This window comes from Caretta caretta, chromosome 13 (assembly GCF_965140235.1).
Source record: "Caretta caretta isolate rCarCar2 chromosome 13, rCarCar1.hap1, whole genome shotgun sequence".
Lineage (NCBI taxonomy): Eukaryota > Metazoa > Chordata > Testudines > Cheloniidae > Caretta > Caretta caretta.
In genome coordinates this window covers 4,074,642-4,097,445 of record NC_134218.1, presented here as the reverse complement: position 1 = coordinate 4,097,445, position 22,804 = coordinate 4,074,642, and the positions used below count along the sequence as shown (strand labels likewise).

At 40.7% G+C, this 22,804-nt stretch overlaps 1 protein-coding gene across 9 annotated transcripts in view; it reads right to left on the bottom strand.

Moving 5' to 3' along the window:
- RTEL1 (regulator of telomere elongation helicase 1) overlaps positions 1-22,804 on the bottom strand; it is a 120,267-nt gene that overhangs the window by 93,282 nt on the left and 4,181 nt on the right. For 7 of the 9 annotated variants that reach the window (XM_075118660.1, XM_048820402.2, XM_048820401.2 and 4 more), the window contains exons 3-14: positions 21,196-21,394; positions 20,705-20,798; positions 19,620-19,701; positions 18,227-18,287; positions 16,337-16,412; positions 15,392-15,476; positions 14,312-14,377; positions 7,492-7,645; positions 6,975-7,013; positions 5,037-5,115; positions 3,902-3,999; positions 2,996-3,051 (exon numbers count right to left, since the gene is read on the bottom strand). In XM_075118660.1, coding sequence (XP_074974761.1) covers positions 2,996-3,051; positions 3,902-3,999; positions 5,037-5,115; positions 6,975-7,013; positions 7,492-7,645; positions 14,312-14,377; positions 15,392-15,476; positions 16,337-16,412; positions 18,227-18,287; positions 19,620-19,701; positions 20,705-20,798; positions 21,196-21,394 — 1,089 coding nt within the window. The remainder of the gene's footprint in view (positions 1-2,995; positions 3,052-3,901; positions 4,000-5,036; positions 5,116-6,974; positions 7,014-7,491; positions 7,646-14,311; positions 14,378-15,391; positions 15,477-16,336; positions 16,413-18,226; positions 18,288-19,619; positions 19,702-20,704; positions 20,799-21,195; positions 21,395-22,804) is intronic. The other 2 variants (XM_075118662.1, XM_048820404.2) reach the window with 2 other exon arrangements.

Genomic DNA, 22,804 nt, shown 5'->3' with positions numbered 1-22,804 from the left:
TTGTCCTCCCCAGATTTAGAAAAAAAAAAAATTAACTGCTGGTACTATATACAGACAGAAAATACAGGGGAGGCCATTTGAATTAGAAGGCTGTTAACATATTAAGGTGCTTTGGTAATTAAAAAGCACATAAGAAGAGTGGTTTATGCTGTTACAAAATGCAGAGCAGTGCATACAGTTATCCAGTTCAGTTTTCAGATAAAGTGAATTTCATAGAATTTGTTAAATGTTTCTGTTGTCCTTCATGCTACTCCCCTCTGACATAGCAAAAGTGCCAGAAATACTATCCCCCTCCTGCCTGTCTTTACTAGTACTTCTGGCCCTTTTGCTCTTCCTACAATTTAGTTTACGCTTACAAGCAGCATCTTCTCCCAGGAAAAAGTCTGTGTGGCACATGCCTTCTGAGTAAAAAGAATGAAAGTTAACTGCTGGGGTGCAGGGGGGACGGGACGGGACTACTAGCCACTAAGGAAAGTCCATAGAGCTACAGTGAATGGAGGGAGTCAGGGGGGTCTCAACCAACTACAGCAGTCCTTAGGGTCATTGGAGTGGAAGGTGGGAGTAGGCCAACTACTGACTATACAGGGTCACTGGTTTCATCGATTTTTCATTTAGTTTAAGTGTCACTCATCAATCTGAATTTATTTCTTGAATCTCTACCTGGATGTCCAAATGTCTACACTGAATTTATCAATGATTTCTATATATTAAACAATAGAGCAACAAGCAAGAACGAAGCAGCAAGACACGTATACAAATCTTTATAGGGATTACCACCACCTCTCTATGAAAGGCCAGAGGAAAATCTGTTTTGATCCAAAAGGAAAAGGAAAAGTTGGGAGTGTGCTCAGTCAAATTTCACTATCAGCTTTCAGGGAAAGTTCCAATTAAATTTGACATACAGTGACTCAATTGAGGAGACTGCCGTGAAGTCATCAAAGTCTGGAAACAAAGTGACGCCATCCGAAATGTCAGCAACCGTTCCAAAATTAAAACATTACAGTTATGATGCTATTCAGTTGGACCTCTCAGCTCTCCACACTTCATTGTGTACTTTGTCAGTATAGCTCAGAACAAGAACATTGGCCAAATTTAGAGGTCAGCTAGGAAATGAATTTCAGTTCACCAATCCACAGTATCCTCTAAGCTCTTTGCAACTACTGCCTTCCTCAAAGACATATTTATATTTTCTAGTCCTGCAACAGGAGGGAGATTGCTAGTGCAGTGTACTCAACCATGTTCTTTTGATGTATTATTGAACTGTAGCTGTAAAACATTGTATAGCTGTTCTATTTTAAAAGTTCCTTACATTCAATAAATAAATCAAAAGAACAGAGTTAAGATTATCTACATTCCCCCCCCCCCCCCCAACTGCAGCTTACTCTTTCATGGGAATCTCTCTTCTAATCAAATACTGCTGGCTGAACATGCTATTTGCACAACTCAGCGATCCAGCTCCTCCTGGTGGAGGTTAGAAACAACTGAACCATACTTTAATCTGACACCTCTAAAAGGGACGTGTTATATATATATGAATGTTTAAGATTGCCTCTCCCCATCTCATCATAGTGCAGAGAAATATCAATGGATTTTTACTTTCCTTTATTTCCTACTATGTCATATAGCAGAAGTACACAGCTGCTTAACTCTTTTATAGCTGGCTTCTGAATGCCACAAATCAATTCTGTATTTCCTGTAAATGAACTTTCAGTCCACAAGATGCCAAGAAAAGCTGGTCCTGGAAGTTGAGAAATGAAACTCACAAAGAGGTTTCCTTTAGAGACTATTCTCTGTATGCAAAGGAAATTTAGAAGTGTGTCGATTTAGATGTTTTTAAGTAGATTCTCACCCATATTCCATATGCCCCACTGAATTACACAAGTAGAAGCAATTTCTCAATAGAGAAAACTAACCAGAACAGCTATACTCACACCTTAATGCTTACAGTGGAAGGTATGAAATCTCTGCTGAAACACACTACCAAACTACAAGCCACATGGAAGTAGCTCTGTTTGAGTCTATAGTCAGGTAGAAATTCTTCCCTCAGTAGCATGCCAACTCCCATCAATGTTTAATGTGGCAGAGCTCTGACCTTGTCCCCATGGGTCCTGCACTTCCAGGTGGTTTATGCTAGCCTCAGAGGCTCATTGCAACCCTCGACATAGCCCTTCTCTCTCTACAGTCTACTCAGCCCTTTTCATCATAAACCAACAAGGAGGTTGGTGAGAGAACACCCACAGTCTCTGTTGTCCCTACGGGCTTGTTCCAGAACAGTTTAGCCTCCTGTACTGAGATGGGCCTGTCTTACCCTCCCAGGAGGTGTTTCTGTAGTGGCGGGTTGGGGGGAACCCGGGCCCGCCTTCTACTCCAGGTTCTGGCCCAGGGACCCTAATGGCAGCAGCTGTTGGCAGCCAACCTTTCACCGCCAGAGTTGCTACATTTCCCTGGGCCACTTCCCCAAAGCTCTCCCGCTGCTCTCTCAACGCCTTCTTCACCCTTACCTTAGGGCTCCCTTTCCAGTGGCTTGAGGGTGTCTTCACTACCCAGCCGCTCAGCCACACTTCCTCTCCTCTGGCTCCCTTCGGCCTGACTGGAGTGAGCCCTTTTATACTATCAGAGGGGCCTTAATTAGACTCAGGTGTTCATATTAGCTTAACAGCCTCACCGGACTATTTGCAGGTTAATTGGAGCCAGGTGTTCTCATTTGCCTAACAGCTTCAACTGACTCTTTGCAGGCTAATTGGAGTCATGTGTCCACCCTAGCCTGGAGCCGCCCCTGCTCTACTCAGTCAGGGAACAGAAAACTGCTTATCCAGTGGCCAGTATATCTGCCTTCGACTACTCTGCTGTACCCAACTGGCCTGGGTCTAGCACATTAAGAGTTAAACAAATGCACTTCAAAGAGAAAAAAGACCGCTTTGGTGTCTTTCCACATCCTCCACTACCTTTTAAATCTTTTAGAATTATAATGAGGAAGCAGCACAGAATTATTTACCTGAATAATGTCTGAAAGTTTATGTAATCCAGCTGTGTTGGTAAATATCCCAGTACCTAGAGAGGACAGTATATTAACTTCTTTTTATGTAGACAAATGTACATATGTATATATACCCGTACCTGAGCGCGCACAAACACACACATAAATGTGCACTGGACACATCCACATCTCACTCACTACCACAATTATGAATAAAGTGGCTTAAAAATATCATTGGATAACAAAAAAGAAACGAAACCAGCACATTGCCAGCACTTTGGTGTGCAACGAGAGCATGACTTGATTTCATAATATTTTGTCCCATCTCCATCCTGCACTGAGAAGCTCTAATGTAAATTAGCTTTCATACCCCTCACATACATTAATAATCAATGACAAAATCTCAATGGAGGTTCTCTAAACTGAGAGTCTGGAATTCTGGAAATAATGGATACTAGCTGTTTATAAGATATTTCAAAAGGGAACTTTATGCCATTTCTCTTCTAGGAGTAATAAGGCTTCCTGCCCCTTGACAAGCACCTGACCACCTCCCACTGAGTATTATTGCCCAGTTAAGACGGTAGCATATCAATGAAGCACTTTTGAGTGATATCAGTGAAGCACTTTGAGAGATCCTGCAGACTATGCACATAAACAGGCATTTGAGAATTGACAATTTGAAAATTGTCAGTTTTCCGCTTGCTGAAACTATGACAGCTGCCTTTTCACTTTTAACTGCCTCTTCACAAGCCTGTGGCACAATTAATGTTGCTCCCATGCAAAGGGAATACAGGAAGAACATTAGGTGAATAGCGCTCATTCTCCCTTTCTCATTATGCCCCCAAAATATGGAAGCTTCCATTTGCCGTCATCTGTAACTTACAGAACTATATATAGTAGCCACAGTGACAGGCTTACACTTACGGCCTGATAGAAATTGTTCAATCTGTTCCAGCGACTCTAGGAGGGAGGTTTTGGTTTGGAATGTGATCTGGGCCTCTGCAAACAGATCAAAGATGTAGCTGCAATTCAAGAAGAAAAATATAATTGGACAAACTTTACAAATAACCCTACATTATTTAATAACAGCAATACCTTGCCCTTGTAGTTCACGGTATTCCCTTCTCCATGAGCAATAAGGGTAAATAAAAATAGTAACTACTTTGTTACAAGATTAACTGAGATAATGCTGGGATATTTTTGTTTGAAAGCTTAATGACTTTCACCACCACATCATTTGCAATTACTTTTCATGCACACCTTATTACAACACATAATTTCCTGTGGTTTACAAACAGTTCTGTAGAGCCTGAAGTACATCAACCAGAACATAGTTACACTGGTACCTTAATATGAATCAGTATCTCACAAGCCAGCATTTGACGGAAACAAATAAAGACCATTGTCCAGTTCAACATACCCTATTATTCACCCACCCACTCCATGCCAGACTTTCCAAACTTTAACTTATTATTTTTATAGGAGCTGTGGTCTCCAGCTTACAACATGGTTGGACCTTGCTATTACTAAATAGTGAGAGGCTAAACAGTAAAATTCCAATCACAGTAGGATAATACTGTATTCAAAGCATTGTATAATAAACAAACTACTCGCTATTCCTAAAGGCATGGGGTCAACTGATTTAGGGTCACATTTGTTAGATTTCATAATTAGTATAATCTGAGGCTGAAATGCTCTTCAGAGTTTAAAAACATAAATTACTGAAATACCATGAAAGTAAGCAAGTACAATGGGGAATGTTTTATGGGGACCCACTGAATATACTGTGTGTGTAGAGCAACAGTTACATAATAAAAGCTGGATCCCAGAGCTAGGGTAATATTACTAACGTTAACAGCTAGTATGCCTTTTAAACACGTATTGCTACTTGCTGTCCTGGAGGCTTCCTATTTCAGATAATGGTGTTACTTTCATATGGAACTTTGGAGGAGAAACTCAGATTGGAGACAGACTCATTAGGCCAGAAGTCTCTTCTCCTAACATACAGACACTCTAAGGAGGAGGATAATACAATCTCAGAGCACCAATTGGCACCTACCTCCCTTCTTTAGTGACTCCATTTCCATTAGCTGGCAGCTGCACAGCATCAATAGCATTTTCGAGTTGAAGAAGAATTCCTTTAAGGCAATCAAAGGAGAAAACAGTTCAATTTTCAGTAAATGAAAAATTCAGAACTCATCTAAATGAGCTCTTTCGAATGGCCTTTGTTACAAAGATAGTCACCTAGTTACTCCCCCTAAACCTAGCTATTATCTTGTTTCTGTAAACCAACCTAATATTTTTAAAACTGCTGAAATATAAATTTTAAGTTATTTCAAATGTTTAATTTTTAAAACCTCTAAACATTTATATTTATAGAGCACCTATCATCCAAAAGCCCTTAGCAAGCATTTATTAAGCCTCACAACATCCCTGTGAGATATAATTTATGTAGGAAAGTAAAATATATGTATGTTTGCCTATTTCCTTGCATTTACAAGGGATTCTCAGACCTAAGAGAACTGGCTACTACGTGAGATTTTAATAAATACACAATCTTTCACTCAGTCTGACACCTTCGCAAATTTCTCTCACTAAGGACCTCTTTAATTCAGTGGCAGGTCACCATATTTGTATAGCTGAACCTAGAAGATGAGGGTTATGTGACCATGGGAGCATCAATAGTTAACAGGTAAGAGAAACAAGGCATAATAATACCTAGCTCTTCGATAGCACCTTTTATTAGTAAATCTCAAAGCACTTTACAAAGGAGGTCAGTATCCACATTTTACAGATGGGGAAACTGAGGCACATGGAGATTAAATAACTTGCTGAAGGTCACCCTGCAGGCCAGTGGCAGAGCCAGGAATAGAACTCATGTCTCTCTGGAGTCTCACTCCAGCGTTCTATCCACTGACCCATATTGCCTGTTCATAACAGTGAACTTTATACTGAGGACATCCAATTACACAGTAAACTGAGATTTTACATGCCACTTTATTCTATGACACTCTGAACTACTGTTGCTGATCTTTTGCTCGCTTACTAGAAGGAAGTATTCTGATTAAGTGAGAGCCCCACAAACAGGCAAAGCTAGCAATATGAACAGCTCATCCAAACAGCTGAAATATTGTCTAGCCCATGCTGCGTAATTTCTGTGATTAATTTGAAGCTGTAGGACGGAACTGTGGAACTAAGCATTTGAAAATATTTACTGGCAACAAGAATATTCAAAATCCCCCATTTAACAAAGCCTTGGAGTCACTTTGGTAATGTATGGGACCCTGAAGTTTTCTGGCCTGCTGAGTTTAAAAACATTATCAAAATTTCCATTGTACTTCCTAATGCCATAACCCAGGATTACAGATCTCAAACTCACCTTGCACTGCCCAGGCAACATGAACAATCAGAAGAGAGATCATTGTTGCAGGGGTTGCAAATTAACCATTTGCCCTCAAACATTGTGGAAGTGTTCCCAGAATCAAGGTGCTATTGGATCAATTTTCAAAAAGCTGCTCTGTTATTGCCAGCAAAGCTCTTTTCTATTCCAACATGTATTGTTTTTTGGTGGGATGAAAAACGTTACTTAAGGTCAAACTCTTTAGTACTAATTCAGCTGTTGGCTGGCAGAATTGTCGTTGCAGCGGAGTGATACAACCAATGCACCACCAAAAGAGAGATGGACTACAAAATTTGGAAAGTCCTTGTAATGGTGAAAATAACTAGCTGTAGGAGGCATTCTTCTCCCAGCTATACAAACCTCTCAGCTATACTGAAAAAGGCTGAATGCTCAAAGGACCAGAACACTTGACAAAATTTCTCTCTAAAACAAACAGAAGACCCTTCCCTATGAAGATTTCAACGATGTGCCTGACAGCTGTCAAAGGGTGCCATGGAAAGAGGTTGATTTACAATCATTTCCCAGAGCACCTTTTTTTCCTATTGTATCAATAGCAATTTTGTTGAGATAATTCAAAACAGAAGAAATGGTACTTACTCTTTATCTTTGCTATATCTTCAAGCTCCATGCTCAGCCCTGTTTGAGAGGGAAAAACAATTCACTCCTAATTGCACAGGGATTAGATGAAGTGTGCAGCATTTGAGGCAACTGTTTCTTAACTTAATCCCAACTTTCTCACATTAATTTTTCAACTTGCATTTTTCATTTCTCCAAGTGAGACTATTGTTGCCGACTGCCTTTCTGGATATTACAGTTTTTGAAGGCTAGACTCAAGTGTTCATACAACTACATCTTTTGTATTCTATTTACTTTTCTCCTCTTGATTCCTTATCTCATGTTAAAAGGTTTGGCTAAACCTTGATGTGCTTGGTTACCATAGGTTAGAAGAACAGCAACAATGTTGGCCAAGAAGAAAGTTCATCTATCCACCACCCACATTTGACCTTCCAGGGACTGACTAAGGGAAACAGTTATTTTCCAAATTTGTTGACACTGCCACCCCCCCCCCCCCCCCCATCTCTTGCAAACCATTAGTCCCCAGCTATCAACACACCTGAGCTGGCAAACTCCATATTGAATTCAGCATGGATTTCATTTTGTTGAACTACTTTGGCTTGTTCTTCCAGGACCAAATTTATAGCATCCATGGCCGAAGCCAAGTCGTAGGGAGTCAAGTCAAAAGAAGATGACTCTTCACACAATTTCTCCTGAAATTCCAAGAAAATACAGAATTTATTGTTATTTGGATTCTAGTACTGCCCTGCATGTGCTGGGCACTTCAAAGATTGTAAGGCCAGAAGGAACCAATATGATCATCTAGTCCAACCTCATATACAACAGAGACCATAGGACTTCCCTGAATTAATTCCCATTTGAAATAGAACAGATCATTTAGAAACACATCCAGTCTAGATTTAAGTTTCCAGTGACAAAGAATCCACCACAACCCCTGGTAAATTGTTCCAGTGGTTAATTATCCTCACCGTTAAAAATTGCTACTTATTTCCAGTCCTAGGCCATGTCTACACTTACCGATAGATAGGAGTTGTTGCAATCGATGCATCGGTGTTGATTCAGCGGCTCTGCTGAAGATCCGCTAAGTTGATGGCAGAGCGCTCTCCCATTGATTCCAGTACTCCAGCTCCGCGAGAAGAATATGTTAAGTTGGTGGGAGAGCGTCTCCCGTCGACACAGCACAGAGTAGGCACCACGGTAAGTCGACCTAAGCTACGCTGACATCAGTTATGTTATTTACGTGACTGAAGTAGCGTAAATCATGTTGACTTACTGCGGTAGTGTAGACAAGGCCTATATTTGTCTAGCTGCAACTTCCAACCACTGGATCGTGTTATAACTTTGTCTGCCAGATTGAAGAACCTTCTATTATCAAATTTCCATTCAACACATGCACTTATAGGTAACCTTATTCTTCTCTTTAACAACTAAATAGATTAAACTCCCTGAGTCTCATTATATGGCATATTTTCCAACCCTTTAATCATTCTTGCGGCTCTTCTCTGAACTCTCTCCAATTTTTCAACATCCTTCACTCTTCAGAGTCACTGCTTCCCAGGATAGACTCCTCAAACATGAAATTATGGCCTACATTTTTTGTTCCTAGACGTATCACTTTGCAATGGCCATATTACAACAAATATTATTTGCTTGCACCCAGCTTACCAAATGATCTGGATCACTCCGTATTAGGGACCTGTCCTCTTCATTATTTACAATTCCCCCAAACTGTGTCTCATCTGCAAACTTTATCAGTGACGATTTTATGTTTTTTTTCCAGGTCATTGATAAAAATATGAAATAGCAGAGGTCCAAGAATGAATCCCTGCAGGACCCCACTAGAAATCCACATGCTTGATGATGATTCCCTATTTACAACTACATTTTGGGACCTGTCAGCTGGTTTTTAATCCATTTAATGTGTGCTATTTGATTTTGTATAATTAATTTCTTAATCAAAATTTTCTGTGTTACCAAGTCAAATGCTTTACAGAAGTCTAAATATATTACATCATTTCTATTACCAATTTGTAATCTCATCAAAGAAAGGTACCAAGTTAGTTTGACAAGAGCTAATTTCCATAGACTCATGCTGATTGGCATTAATTATATTACCCTTCTTTATTGAGTGCCGTATCAGCCTTTCCATTGCTTTGCCTGGGACTGATAACAGGCCTATAATTACCCGGTCACCATTTTCACTCTTTCTAAATATTAGCACATTCATTTTCTTCCAGTCTTCTGGAACTTCCCCAGTGTTCCAAGAGTTATTGAAAATCAATATTAATGATCCAACAGAGCTCCGCAGTCAGCTCCTTTAAAACTCCTAAATACAATTCCTCTCTGTTTGTCAAGATGAGGTCTAATACTGAATTCCCCTATGTGGGATGCAACACGTTTTGAGTTAGCAAATTGTCATTAAAATATTTACAAATTCTGAGGACTTTTTAGTACTGGTGGCACAAGCACTCCAGCATGTGTCATTCAGATTGAAGTCCTCCATGATAATGCAATTTTTTTCCTACGCATTATAGTTAGGCACTTGAGGATACGGTCATCCTGTTCCTTAGGGTGATTTGGTGGTCTCTAGCAGACCCCAATTAGTACTAGGGATGTAAAATATTAAATGGTTAACTGGTAAGCATTAGTCCTACCGTTAATCCACCCTAACCATTAACTCCCAGCCGCAGGCCTGGTTGGGCCGGCCGGAGCGGCCCCAGCCCCTCTTCCTTTAATCGGTTAAACAATGTAATTTTAATAGTTTAAATGGTTAACTTTTTAAACAACATTTACATCCCTAATTAGTACCCCATCTTGTGCTGTATCTGTTAGGACACTGACCCATAAGCATTCAAGATAATTTGCTTCTGACTTGTCAGAGACTCAGAAACAGGTAATGCCACTTCTGACAGCCTGCCACTACTCCTCCCCTTTTGCCCACTTGAACCTTTTAAATAGGGTAAAACCACTGACTTAGCATTCCAATAATGCAAACCATCCCACCCAGTTCCAGTAGTACCTGCTAAGTTGAATTTATGCTCATAAATAATCAATTCCAATTCCTCTTGTTTACTACACAGGTTCCTAACATTGGTGTATAGACAACTAAAGAATTTCTTCGCTTCACGTGTCTTGGTACCTTGATTAATTTTGTTCTGAACATCATGGTTTGTTGTAACTGAGTGCTTACTACTTCTCTCTTTTCACCATCCCGTTTGTTGCTAGTTTAATGCCCTCCCTGTCAAGTCTAGCCAGCCTGTACCCTAGAAGAGTGGTTCCCATTCTACTGAGATAGAGGCCATGCAAAGTGGACAGTCCCCTCGCCCCTACAGAAGGTGGACCAATGTTTCACAAAACCTAATCCTACTGCCTTCTGCCATTTACCTAGCTAGCGGTTTACTTCTAAAGTCTTCTGCCTTCCCTTGCTCATGGCAAAGGAAGGATTTCAGAGTAGATCACTAGAGCATTCCTCTCCTTCAGTACCCTTCCGAGTTCCCTAAAGTCATCTATGATCTGTGAGGTATCCTGGGAAACAGCATCATTGATGCCTTACTCATCATTACCAGTGGATCTCTGCCTGCTGAGTTCAGAAGTCTATCCAGCCTTCAAGTCACATCTGGTGTCTTTGCTCCGGGAAGACCGCACACAATCCTGTTTTCTGCCTGCTCCTTTAGAAAGGATGTTCTTCTTCTTCTTAGTACAGAATCCCCAAAGGGGATTTTCTGTCTTCCTTAGTTGGTTGGAAATCTCTTTGTGGGTACATTTGATTGTTTTGTGGGTTGGGCTGAGTAGCCAACCTTACAGGTATGTCCTGTCCAGCTCTTTGTTTCATTTGACCAGCTGCATCTTCACAGACTATATCCTCAGTTTCTATGCTGAGAACATGATTATTATTAGATTCTTCTACTTATGTGGAATTCCTCCTGGACTGATTCTGTCTGGTGGTCATGGCCTGCCCCTCCTCTCCTGCCTCCAGCCATGTAGAATGCACCTGAACTTCTTGCCTCTGATCGTTACAAACTGCCAACTCTCCTCTCTGGTTCCCAATCTGCTTTGGTGACCAATTTCTTTCTTTCTTGAATCTTGGGTGGCAATGCTTCCTGAATCTGGATGTCCAATAACTCCTCAGCCTCTCTCATACTCTGTGGTGTATGCGCTTGTCCTTCCACACCACAAATATTTCCTTCCACAAAATTTTACAGGAACCAAACCATTCCTGTCCTTTGCAGGACTTCTTCTGGATTTGAACTTGGGACCTCTCACACAAGAAAGAATCATACCACTAGACCAACACGTATATGAAGATGCAGTCCCCTGAACTCAAGATGGCAAGTAATGAATGAACGTAGAGGGATAAAATACAACATACATACATGCCATCTTAGATTTAAACAACACACACACACACAAATAAAGAAAATAACTATCAACTATGGAGAAGGGAAATGAATACCCTTACATAAGAGATGTGGTCTAATGGGAAGAATTGGGAAGTATTCAGATCTTAGTTTTGACAGTACTTCTCTGTAGCCTTGGCCAAGTCACAGCCCTCTCTGCCCCAGTTTCCTCATCCATAAAATGATGATAGTATTGACCTTCCTCCCAGCTGTGAGAAATAGTAAGGACTTGCTTACATGGGGAAACTGAGATGCAGAATAAGCTATTACACAATAGCTATACTGGAATAGCTCCCCACATGGATGTGCTATTTTGGAATAAAAGTCACTTTTATTCCAGAATACAGTCATAGAATTTAAGGCCAGAAGGGACCACCAGATCATCTAGTCTGATCTCCTGTATAGCAAAAGTCACCAACACTACCTGTACACTAAACCCATCAACCAAAATTAGACCAAAGTATTACAGCCCACAGGAGATTTGATTATTATGTTCAACAGGAAAAGAATAAGAGGGATTGAGGGGCACCACTGCCCAAAGCCTCTGCAAAGACTCTCTACAGGGTGAGCAAAACAGCTTATTCCAGACTAGCTATTTCAGTCAATTTCCATGTGTAGACAAGCCCTAAGACTTATAACGTGCTGTGACAAGGAAAAACTCTGTGGGAACCGGGTTCACTTTTTAATAGAAAGGACTGTTTTGATTAAGGCGCTGTTGGATTAATATTCCAACACTAAAAATAATTTCTATACCTACCTCAGGCCAAACATCCTCTACTTCTAGCAGCCATTTTACAGCAAAATAGACAACAGAAAGAACAGGCACTCTAGAAAATAAAACTTGCCGCTGCCAGAGAGAAATTCAAAGTGGTGTAATTTGGCAAATCAGAAGACACATTTTAAGAGTTCCTTTGTATTTCATTATCCAAGCACTGAACTAGTGTTTGAGCCAGTTAGGGATATGATCTTGTAATGCAACACCTTCTGGTATCTTCTTGATAGGAGGAGGGTGCCCTGGCAGGAATCCAATCTTCCCTTTACAGAGTTCCTACTCAAAGAGACCACCAGCTGTTTCTTTGTTCTTAAAAAAACAACTCAACAAATATGCCTGTGAAATAAATATGATTTTCTATCATTGCTGAGACACTCACGTGCTATCCAGCATTTAAAGGTGAGATAGCCCATGTCAGAGCAGAACTAATACAATGGGGTGTGGTAACTGGGGGTGGGGGGGCTCTCTAGTTGTCTGTTTGTAATAAAGTACATGAAACTACATCAGAGTCTGCTTTTCCAGGTTCCATCTACAAGGTAGGAGTACTCACTGCCAGCAGAGACTCAATACTTTCATCATGGAGCTCACATTCCATAGAAGCTGAACCTTTCTGAACCTAGAATCTTTATTTCCAAAATGTTTGCTTTTTGTCCACCCAATTTGCATGTGCAGCTACTGCAGCTGTGTGTCAAAGTGACTAGTTTAGGCAGATGTACTAGTTAGGCACATAACTAAATATCTAAGTGCAGCAGCAATACCTGAGTGTGCAATCACAGAAATCCTGTGCACTTTTGAAAATAAGAACCAGAATGATCAAATCTGCTTAGTTATTCAGCAAGCAAATAAAATTCCACATCTCTCCCAAGTGCAACACAAACACCTGAAAAACCAGAACTGGACCAGACTACTATGGCAAGAACTGGTCAATTTCTTCACTAATCATCACTTCTTCACTTCTAATCACCAATTATACAAGAAACAAGACAGGTGCTCCAGGGCTGCTTGCCAAATGAAGTACCTAGCAATTTCCTGATTCTGAAGTCATTTGAACAACATTCCATAGGAAACTGATTACTTGCACTTTCCAGCAGAAAAGGGGTTAAATCCCTGGTGCCAGCTGATCCAAAGATCTGCCAGGATTGCTTCAGGAAAGCCTGACTCAGAAGCGATAAGGCTGTGCAAGAAACTCTTCCACTAGAACAGTAAATAAACAGTTCTGCCAGGCACAGTGTTACTCAGGGGCTCTGCTGTACTGTAAATGTAGGTCTTTCAGATAGGTTTCCAAGATCTAGCACTGAGTACAAACTGCTGAGTAGGTCTGGGTGCTCACTGGGCTTAATCACTGGTTTGAATAATTCATCCTACTTCTTCATTATGTAAAAGTTTTACCTGTAATGCTAGGATATTCAGTCCTCAGTGCTTCAGGAGCCAAATCAACATTACCCAAAAGAGCCATAGTAGTGTGACTTCATTGTTTCATTTACTATAGTACTATATATAAACAGCAGGACAGGGGACATATTGAGTATATATAATTCTCACAGCAAAATGACCGATCAAGTATTATTTTCTCAACCACAATTGGTTAACAACATAGTAAAGGCATCCTGATTGGTTAATAACTTACACTGGTTAATAATCAAATCACAGTTTTAATATCATGTGCTGCAAAAAGCCGCAGGAGACACATTAAAGAGCCACGCAAGCCTCCGTCTGAGCATCACTGCTGCAAATACGTGTTCTCTTTGCTCTATATCCAACACACCCTAAGCGAAGGACACAATGCAAGAAGCTGCACTGATTGTATCATATCTATTTAATTCCTTGATATCAGAAATTGGGGATAAAATCACTGCCAGAAATGCGAAGCCCCTGACAGAAGAAGACTGGGAGCAATATCAGAATCCTGAATTCCTAATTGATCACACAACTATAGATGGAGAGTGGAAGGTGTACTGCTACAGACATCGGTTTAGCTAATGCTAAGATTCATGCAGAACACAAACCCACTTCAACATAGACGGAGTCGCAAATGTATACTTAATAACCACCTTTCTAAACTGATCATAGTAGCAGCTGAAGTAATTTCTTTTACTGTAGCTTTCACCTTGTTACATGTACAAGGGCCAGATTTCGTGTTTGGGTGAAGAAGGGGAAATGGTGGGGGAAAAAAATCAGATATAATTTACCACATTGTGAGCTTCATCGAGTATTACCACAGTCCCTTTCAGATCTAAGTTGTGTGCTCTCCGGCTCTAAAAGCAAAAACAAAGGGGACACGGGTGAGATAGCAACACTGCCTTCAGACACAGCTTGGTGAACTGGACCATGAGAGAGTTTGGACGGGACATAATTCACTATGGAATGTGGCAAGCAAAACAGTTTTGGCTGCTTACACTGCAACATAGTCCCTTGAAATGGAGATAGTCAATGTGTCCTCTAGAGGTAAGAACAAGGCCATATACCTGTGCTGAAAGTTAGATGACATCATGGGTCCATCTTATGAATAATAGCAGTCTGTCTTGTGAAGGAGTGGGATTGGGACCCAAAAGGTGAAACTGAGAGGCACTCACATGCATAAGAAAGAAGATAATACTAATACCTTAAGGGATGCATTAACGTATTATAACTCATTCCAATTTCTCTTTTTGTCATTAGTATTTTCTACATATATTTGTTTGTCATCCTTGCAAAAAGAGAACACACCCACAGTATTATGTGCAGTACAATTATAAAGTTCAATCAATTCATTTCCTAATATCCTCTTCATCTTTAACTCACTTTCATATTCTGTGACAGCCGAAAGACCAGCCTGCTCTATTTAGCACTGGTGAGGCCTCAACTGGAGTACTGTGTCCCGTTCTGGACATCTATCCTTAGGAAAGATGCGGAAAAACTAGAGAGAGTCTAGAGGAATGCTAGAAAAATGATAAAAGCTTTAGAAAATCTGACCTGTGAGGAAAGGTTAAAAAAACTGGGAATGTTTAGTTGTGAGAAAAGATGACTGAGGTGGACCTGATGATAGTCTCCAAATATGGTAAGGGCCCTTACAAAGAGGATGGGGATAAATTGTTCTCAGTGTCCACTGAAGATAGGACAAGAAATAATGGGCTTAATCGGCAGCAATGGAGATTTAGGTTAGCTAGTTTTGAAGTGAACCACCTCAGGAGTTTGCTTGCTATGCACATTCTTTCTGGCATATCCACTAGAATCTGACAAAAAAAAATCAATAAAATCAATAAAAATGAATTTAAAAATAAAAATGTTACCTTTGAGTCTAGTAAATAGTTGTAAGGCATAAAAATAATATCTGCTTGCTGCTTCAGGCTCCGAGATAGATAATAAGGACAAACTCTGTTTAAAAAAAAAAGTATGAACTATAAAACAATATCCACAGAAATACTAAAGTGCACTCTGGTTTCATTTATTATGTTTCAGGCTCTCAAAGGTTTCTAATCAGCTTTTTAATTGACTGGAACATTAGACCTTAAGGCAGATCATAGAATCATAGAATATCAGGGTTGGAAGGGACCCCAGAAGGTCATCTAGTCCAACCCCCTGCTCGAAGCAGGACCAATTCCCAGTTAAATCATCCCAGCCAGGGCTTTGTCAAGCCTGACCTTAAAAACCTCTAAGGAAGGAGATTCTACCACCTCCCTAGGTAACGCATTCCAGTGTTTCACCACCCTCATAGTGAAAAAAGATGCCTCGCTTTATCCATGTGGGCCCTTCTTATTTATACTTCAGTAAAAAGGAACGCCAGACTTAATACCTAACTGCGCAGTCCACCAAAACACAGATCAAGATACCAAACAGGAGAAAAATGAGGTGACTTGGTGATTAATGCACTAATCTTTCTCCCCTGGAGACCAGGATTCAATGCTGGATTAGATCATTAAATCTCTAGTGGTAAGAGATTTTGTGGTCTCATCCACCTCATAAAACCACCACATCACCTGCATAATCAGCAGTTCCTCCTCAGGTATGCCTGACTGTGATCAGTATTTTGTCTGTGCAGCAGATCAGGACTCAAATACACCATCAGCTCGAGGAAGAGGTACTAAGGCCTCATCGCAGAGATGGATTTCTTGAGAATTGTTTGCACAACATCATGTAACTACTCAACTCTGGTCATTGCTGCTCATCTGGAACTTTTAGGTGTGTCAAGTTCATACAAATGCATTCCCCAGAACAAGGACACTGAGGAACTTTACCTGTGCTTGCTTCCATTTTTAACCAAATCTTCAATATCAAAGATGGAGTTGGTCAGTTCCTTCTCTGTACTCTTCTCTGTGAAGGAGATAACGAACAGTTACAGAAATCGAAGCAAATAATCACAAAATCAATCACATCTGTACTTCGCTCCGAATTCACTGGATTCTATCGAAATCTCTTGTCTTGATTCCCTGGATTGAAACTAAGGCCTGAGGTTATTCTCTGTGCAATAATCTAGAGCCAGCTGCGCGGTAGCTCCACCAGCATTGAGTGCTCCGGCTGTTGTTTACTCCTCGATGCACAAACTTCAGACAAACACACATTAGCATTTGAAGATTTCAGTCAATTTTGTATTTTGTTCCATCCACTCCACAGAGAACTGTTATATAAATAGTGTTTGATTTTACCCTAATGTCCATATTGCAAGGAACAATCCTGCACTGGATCTCTTGGGATGGACTAGATGTAACCTAGCACAGTGGTTCTCAAAGCCGGTCCGCCACTTGTTCAGGGAAAGCCCCTGGCGGGCCGGGCCGCTTTGTTTACCTGCAGCGTCCGCAGGTTTGGCCAATCGCAGGTCCCACTGGCCACAGTTCGCCGCTCCAGACCAATGGGGGCTGCAGAAAGCGGCGCGGGCTGAGGGACGTGCGGGCTGCCCTTCCCACAGCCCCCATTGGCCTGGAGCGGCGAACCACAGCCAGTGGGAGCCGCTATTGGCGAACCTGTGGACGCAGCAGGTAAACAAACTGGCCCGACCTGCCAGGGGCTTTCCCTGAACAAGCGGCGAACCGGCTTTAAGAACCACTGACCTAGCAGGTCCTTTTCCAACTTTAATTTCTATTATTCTATGAAATCTGGCCCTGCGGCTTCTAAATTCCCGGACAGGCTCCAAGAAAATGTGAATACCTGCTGATTTAACTCTTAATTACATTTTACAACATGTGTAGATGATAGCTTGTGAGCTAATACTCATCTTGGTGCCATAATTTTTTCAATGGTTTAGTCCTAACCTAATTTCTGATTTGCTCAGTTCCTCCAGCCCAAAATTCAATGACCTGAAAGCCTTATAATTCACACAGGCAAGAGGAACTGCTATCCCTTCCTTAACTTGGTCTTGTGCTGAAGAAGGATGTGTGTGTGTGTACGTGTGTGTGTGTGTACACATATTAGTAAAAATTCAGGAGGACAGTTTACTGGTCTAAGCTTCATCTTAAAATACACAGAACCACAGGTTTGAACCCCAGCAGTCAACCCAGCCCATCATCCTTCAGAGGATACAATAAGCACAATACAGTTTATTGAATGGGGGTTCTGCAAGGACATTTAAAACCATCTGCACTTGAAGACAAGGGGTCTGTCATCCCACACCAGCAGACTCCTTGGATACTTCCTCCCAGCTCCCTTGAACTGTGTATCATGCAGCATGATGGTTGTCTGCTGAGTTGCAGTTCAGTAGTGCTGACAACTGTTTGGTGACTAACATGAAATTAATTTGTGGTCTGATCCAAACCCCACTTTCTCATTTAGCTCAATTGCTAGCAGTCACAGCAAAGAGGCCAAGAGCTGAATGGGCATGTAGAACGAAATACACTCTCACTCCTAGAAGGGCCTCACCAGGTCAGGGGTGAAACATATTGCCGGGATTATATGGATAATTTGCACTGTTGCTGCTCCTGCTCTGTTTTGTGGACAAATTAAAAGGATTTCAGTCTTCAGGGATATCGACCCTGTACCTTTCCTGAGCATTAGCTTAAAAACCTATTAAAAGTAAATGTACATGCATACATTCAGGTGCTGATGGGTTCTCTCATTCCTTTTCAATTTCCCCATCTACCTGCCAGGCATCTCTCTGCCCAAAATCAGGGCATTGCCTCCACAGCCAAACTTACCCTCCACATTGTTATAGAAATGGCAAGTACGAGCCATCACTTTCATTCGGCACATGTGGATCTGCAAGATAAAGCATATTTCAGGGAGCAAAGGTACAGCTTGCCCAAGGCTGTGGAGGGAGAGGCAGGGTAAATGAACATATTCAGGGACACTCGCTCAGCATAATAAGGAATGGAGAAAGATTTCTCTAAAAAACCAATCCCTTTTCTTCTCACATTTTCTACAGACCGTGATCACGGTGCAGCATCCACCCCAACCAAGCACGAAAGAGGATCAGATTATAATCCACAGCCTACGAACATGTGGCTTCACTGGACTCCTTCATAATGAGGCTGCTATTTTTTCCCAAATTTTTTCATCTCCTAGGATTTTACTTGTACATCCATCGTTAAGCCTCCATACTTCCCATAGATAGGTTCCCTCCCCAGGGGCATCCACCTGCCTGAAGAAGCCGCCAAACCTCCCTCTGAGACCCTTCTAATACTGCCTCTTTATTCAGCTACCAATAGGGGCTGCGGAAATGCAGCATGCCCTTTGAGCATGAAGCTAGAGGAAATGCATACCAGATCATCAATAATGAGAATCAAATAGCAGGATACCAACAAGTTGTCCTGCCTAAGAAAAAGGGGAAAATACCCTCTGAGCATCACCAGTATGTTGGATTTCTACGGTACCTTTTATATAAAGACCTAAGTGCCTTACATACATTAGGCCACGTAAGGGAAGTAGTATCGAACCCAATTTAAAAATAAGGAAACTAAGGCAGAAAGAAAAGGGACACCAGTCATTTGAAATTTGGTCAATTTCAGGTAATGAATCAAATACCATTACAGGGTCTACACCTGTCTACAAATCCCTGGGCCAACGTTTGCAGTTTCACAATCACATTTTCCTCTCAGTGTTCTTCCCTTCCCTATTGCTGTGTAAAACACCCAAACAAACAGGGGGAAAGTGACAGATTACTCAGTTATTTTTCCCCATTATTATTTTTTCAGCTATGGGAGTCCTTAACATTACATGTGGCAACAGTAGGTAAAACATTTTCAATCAGGAGCATGATTTTTAAATTGATGGTGTCATTTTAAACTACCTGCCCTGGGTCACTTGGCAAGCAAATGGCAGGACTGCAAGTTAAATACAGAAAACTAATTCACATGCTCTCACCAGTCACAACCCCTCTTGGAAAGGTAAATCCCAGAATTTAATTCTTCACTAACAGAGCACGACAAGAACACAAACTTTCTATAGCACTCCAACTGTATGGTCAACTAATACCTCTGAGTTTTGCCAAGGATTGTAATGAATTTCAGCATTAGAAATTACATGCCCTAAAGCCAAGATACAGTCACTTACATGTATGAGCTTTGCACAACTTCATTGTTGCGTTCTTACCTGCATGTGGTTACTCTCCTGCCTCTTAACTTCAGGGTTAATACAAAGCTGCTCTCTGGAGCCCAAAACACAAACCTTTGGCCTATTTAAACAAAATACCCAAATAGCTGGTATTAAAAGGGGTGGGGGGGATGACAAGAGAGAGAAAAACAGACTTTTGAACACATATGTTGCTAGCTTGAGTCAAGTATTTCCAATGTGAAAGTTGGCTGGGAAGAATAAAAGTGGATGTCAGAAATTTGGGAATCTCAAGGCTTTTCAACAGCTACATTTCTCATCTATAACATCACAGTAAATTTTTTGTAGCAGCAATAAATTCTCAAATTTAAACATGCATTAATGAAATTATTTTGATGGGGCAGGGAGTAATCAATAGTAGCTTTAGTCAACTCTCTCAAAAGGCACCCCCACAAAACATAGATCCTGTTATAATGGCACAGCATCCCACATCTAAATACCATGGACCTAAAAAAGAACCCTCTTTTTTACTGTACTGTAATCTATTTTTTAGATAGCAGGGAGATTGGATTAATGATAATTTACTGCAGAAGCTGTGGCTGAAGGCAAGCATTCAAAATAGCTTTGTTCATTGAAAAGATATATCCATACAGATACTCAAGCAGTTACTAACGGACCTACATGAATGGGCTACATGTAGCTACATGAATCAGCACCATTGGCAGGAATACAAGCAAAATATTCTATTAACCCCGATAAACTGAAAAATCCATCTCTCCCTGAACAAAGAAAAATATAAAGCACATTTATTTTCATACACAAAAAAGTTTACAGGCTTGACTGGAAAACCATCTAGAAAACCACACTTTTTCAAAGGAACTTTTGAAGTAAAGGGGATTATATACAGGAAACTTTGGAATAGGAGTGAGAAAAGGAAGAGGAATGGGAAGCAGAATCCTCAGCATAGGAGAAAGCTACACAGTGAGCCAGAGAAGTTCCGTTTCCACCCATCTGCATTATGAAAATTGCATTCCAAGGGATACATCATCAGATATGTAGTCATCCAACGCAACACAAAAAATACCCTTTTACTCTGACTGAAAAGCATTTTCTTAATTTGTATTTACCTGTAGACTGTGCTCTTTAACTCACTGATGACTTGAGTAAGCTGAGAATGGGTTCTGGAGGCATAAATTATTTTAGGAACATCAGTGTAATAAGCTGCCAAAGGGAGAAAAAAGAAAAAAATTATTAGCACTAAACAGAAGGAAGAGCTAAAGATATCATTAGCCTGCTTTCCCCAGCTGGTGCTATGGTAACAGCGTGGCTTATGGAGACAGCAAGGAATTTTACAATCCAGCTATTCACCTATAGGAAATGAGCTAAGTGGATATTTTTACTGCCTTGTAGCAAGGAGAAAGGTTATGTGGGGCATCTTTAGATTTACATCAGTAAAAGGTAAGTGTGAAATAATGCTTTAGCTGCTAAATAATGCCATTGTGGCATTCACAGGTACATGACAAGGATAAAAGAAAAAGAAATACTAATCATCCTCTGTCATTCCTTCAAGGTTCCCAACCAAGTATAACAGTCAAAGTCTGCTTGCTGGGACATTTACCTGGGATTTCAGCATCTTTGCCAGCGTCACCCCAGGACGACATGGGTCTGTCAGGAAAGAGTTCCACTCCATTCATTCGCTGTGCAATTTTCCATTCCGAGATGGTATCTTTAAAATGCTCCCGCCAAGCCAGAGTGGCACAGAGGAGGCACAATGTCTTCCCTGTACCCGTGGGACTCTCCAAAATGCCATTCACCTTCTTTAATGTTGAGAAAGACAGGGAGAAGGAAGGAAAATTTGGGGACAGCTCAGAAATTTGCCTAGCATTGATCACCGTATAGTACAGTATTTTCCCAGGAAAAGAATAACCACATCACTGTACAGATTTATGTAGCATGATATACCTTCCACTAGAAACACATATGTACATGCTTATAAGCCTGTAAAAGCTGACACATAGAGGTACAACCTGTAAGAGCCTTTACCCCACTCAAAAAGAAAAGGAGTACTAGTGGCACCTTAGAGACTAACAAATTTATTTGAACATAAGCTTTCGTGAGCTACAGCTCACTTACTCCTTTTCTTTTTGTGGATACAGACTAACACGGCTGCTACTCTGATACCCCAGTCAAGTATCAGAGGGGTAGCCATGTTAGCCTGTATCCACAAAAATAACGAGGAGTCCGATGGCACCTTACAGATTAACAGATTTATTTGGGCATAAGCTTTCGTGGATAAAAAACCCACTTCTTCAGATGCACTACGTGGGTAAAAAAACACTTCTTCAGAGCTCCACTGACTGGGGTGGAGTGGTCAACCTAAAACACAGATTCATGGACTATTTTATCCTTTAATTCTCACAGAAATTCTCCACACTTTGCTTGACACATGACAAATTTTAGGTTAAAATAAAAGAAAATATTATAAGCTGCTGCCTTAGGCTAAAATTGGAAATGATTATAAGACTGTAGATGGAGACTGATTTGCTAAGCAAGTTAATAGTTTAAACATACACTCCATATCACAAGATTGAATCATGCAGTATAGATGATTTACACCAGGGATAGAACGGTGCCAGACATTACAGTTTTAAAACAAATTACATTCTTTTATGCCTGGGTTATGCATTGGCCAAGGCAAATTATGTCTCAACACTATTAAGGCCCTTCATAAAACAGCTTTAAAATTATATCTGCTTTTACAGCCCAACATCAGTGGGTGGTCTACTGAGCAACTAGCATTGCAGGTGTGATGAGGCTGAATGCTGGAGCGTCATGGAGAGTAAAACTTCTCTTCTTTCACAAAAGAGCTCAGGTCTTGGATAGGGTGGAACAAAGAACATAAATCTCAGAAAAACTACTTTAGGCACTCCAGGCAAAGAATAATCAGTATTTTGGAAAGCGTTTCCTTATTTGTTTGACATTCACTAAGACTATATTGCGGAGATGCCAAGTAGATACCACCATAAGTACACCATCATTTTTTTTTAAATTAAGGACAGATTGCATGAACATAAGGACTACTTATTTAGTTTTCTTTTCTTTTTTCAAGTTTCAGAGAGAGGGAAGAAAAAAACTACCTACATTTCTGCCCAAAAGATTTAACACTAACATTTCTGGCATTGTTTTTTTTTAATTGCATGCTAAAAAATATGTACAATTAAAAATAA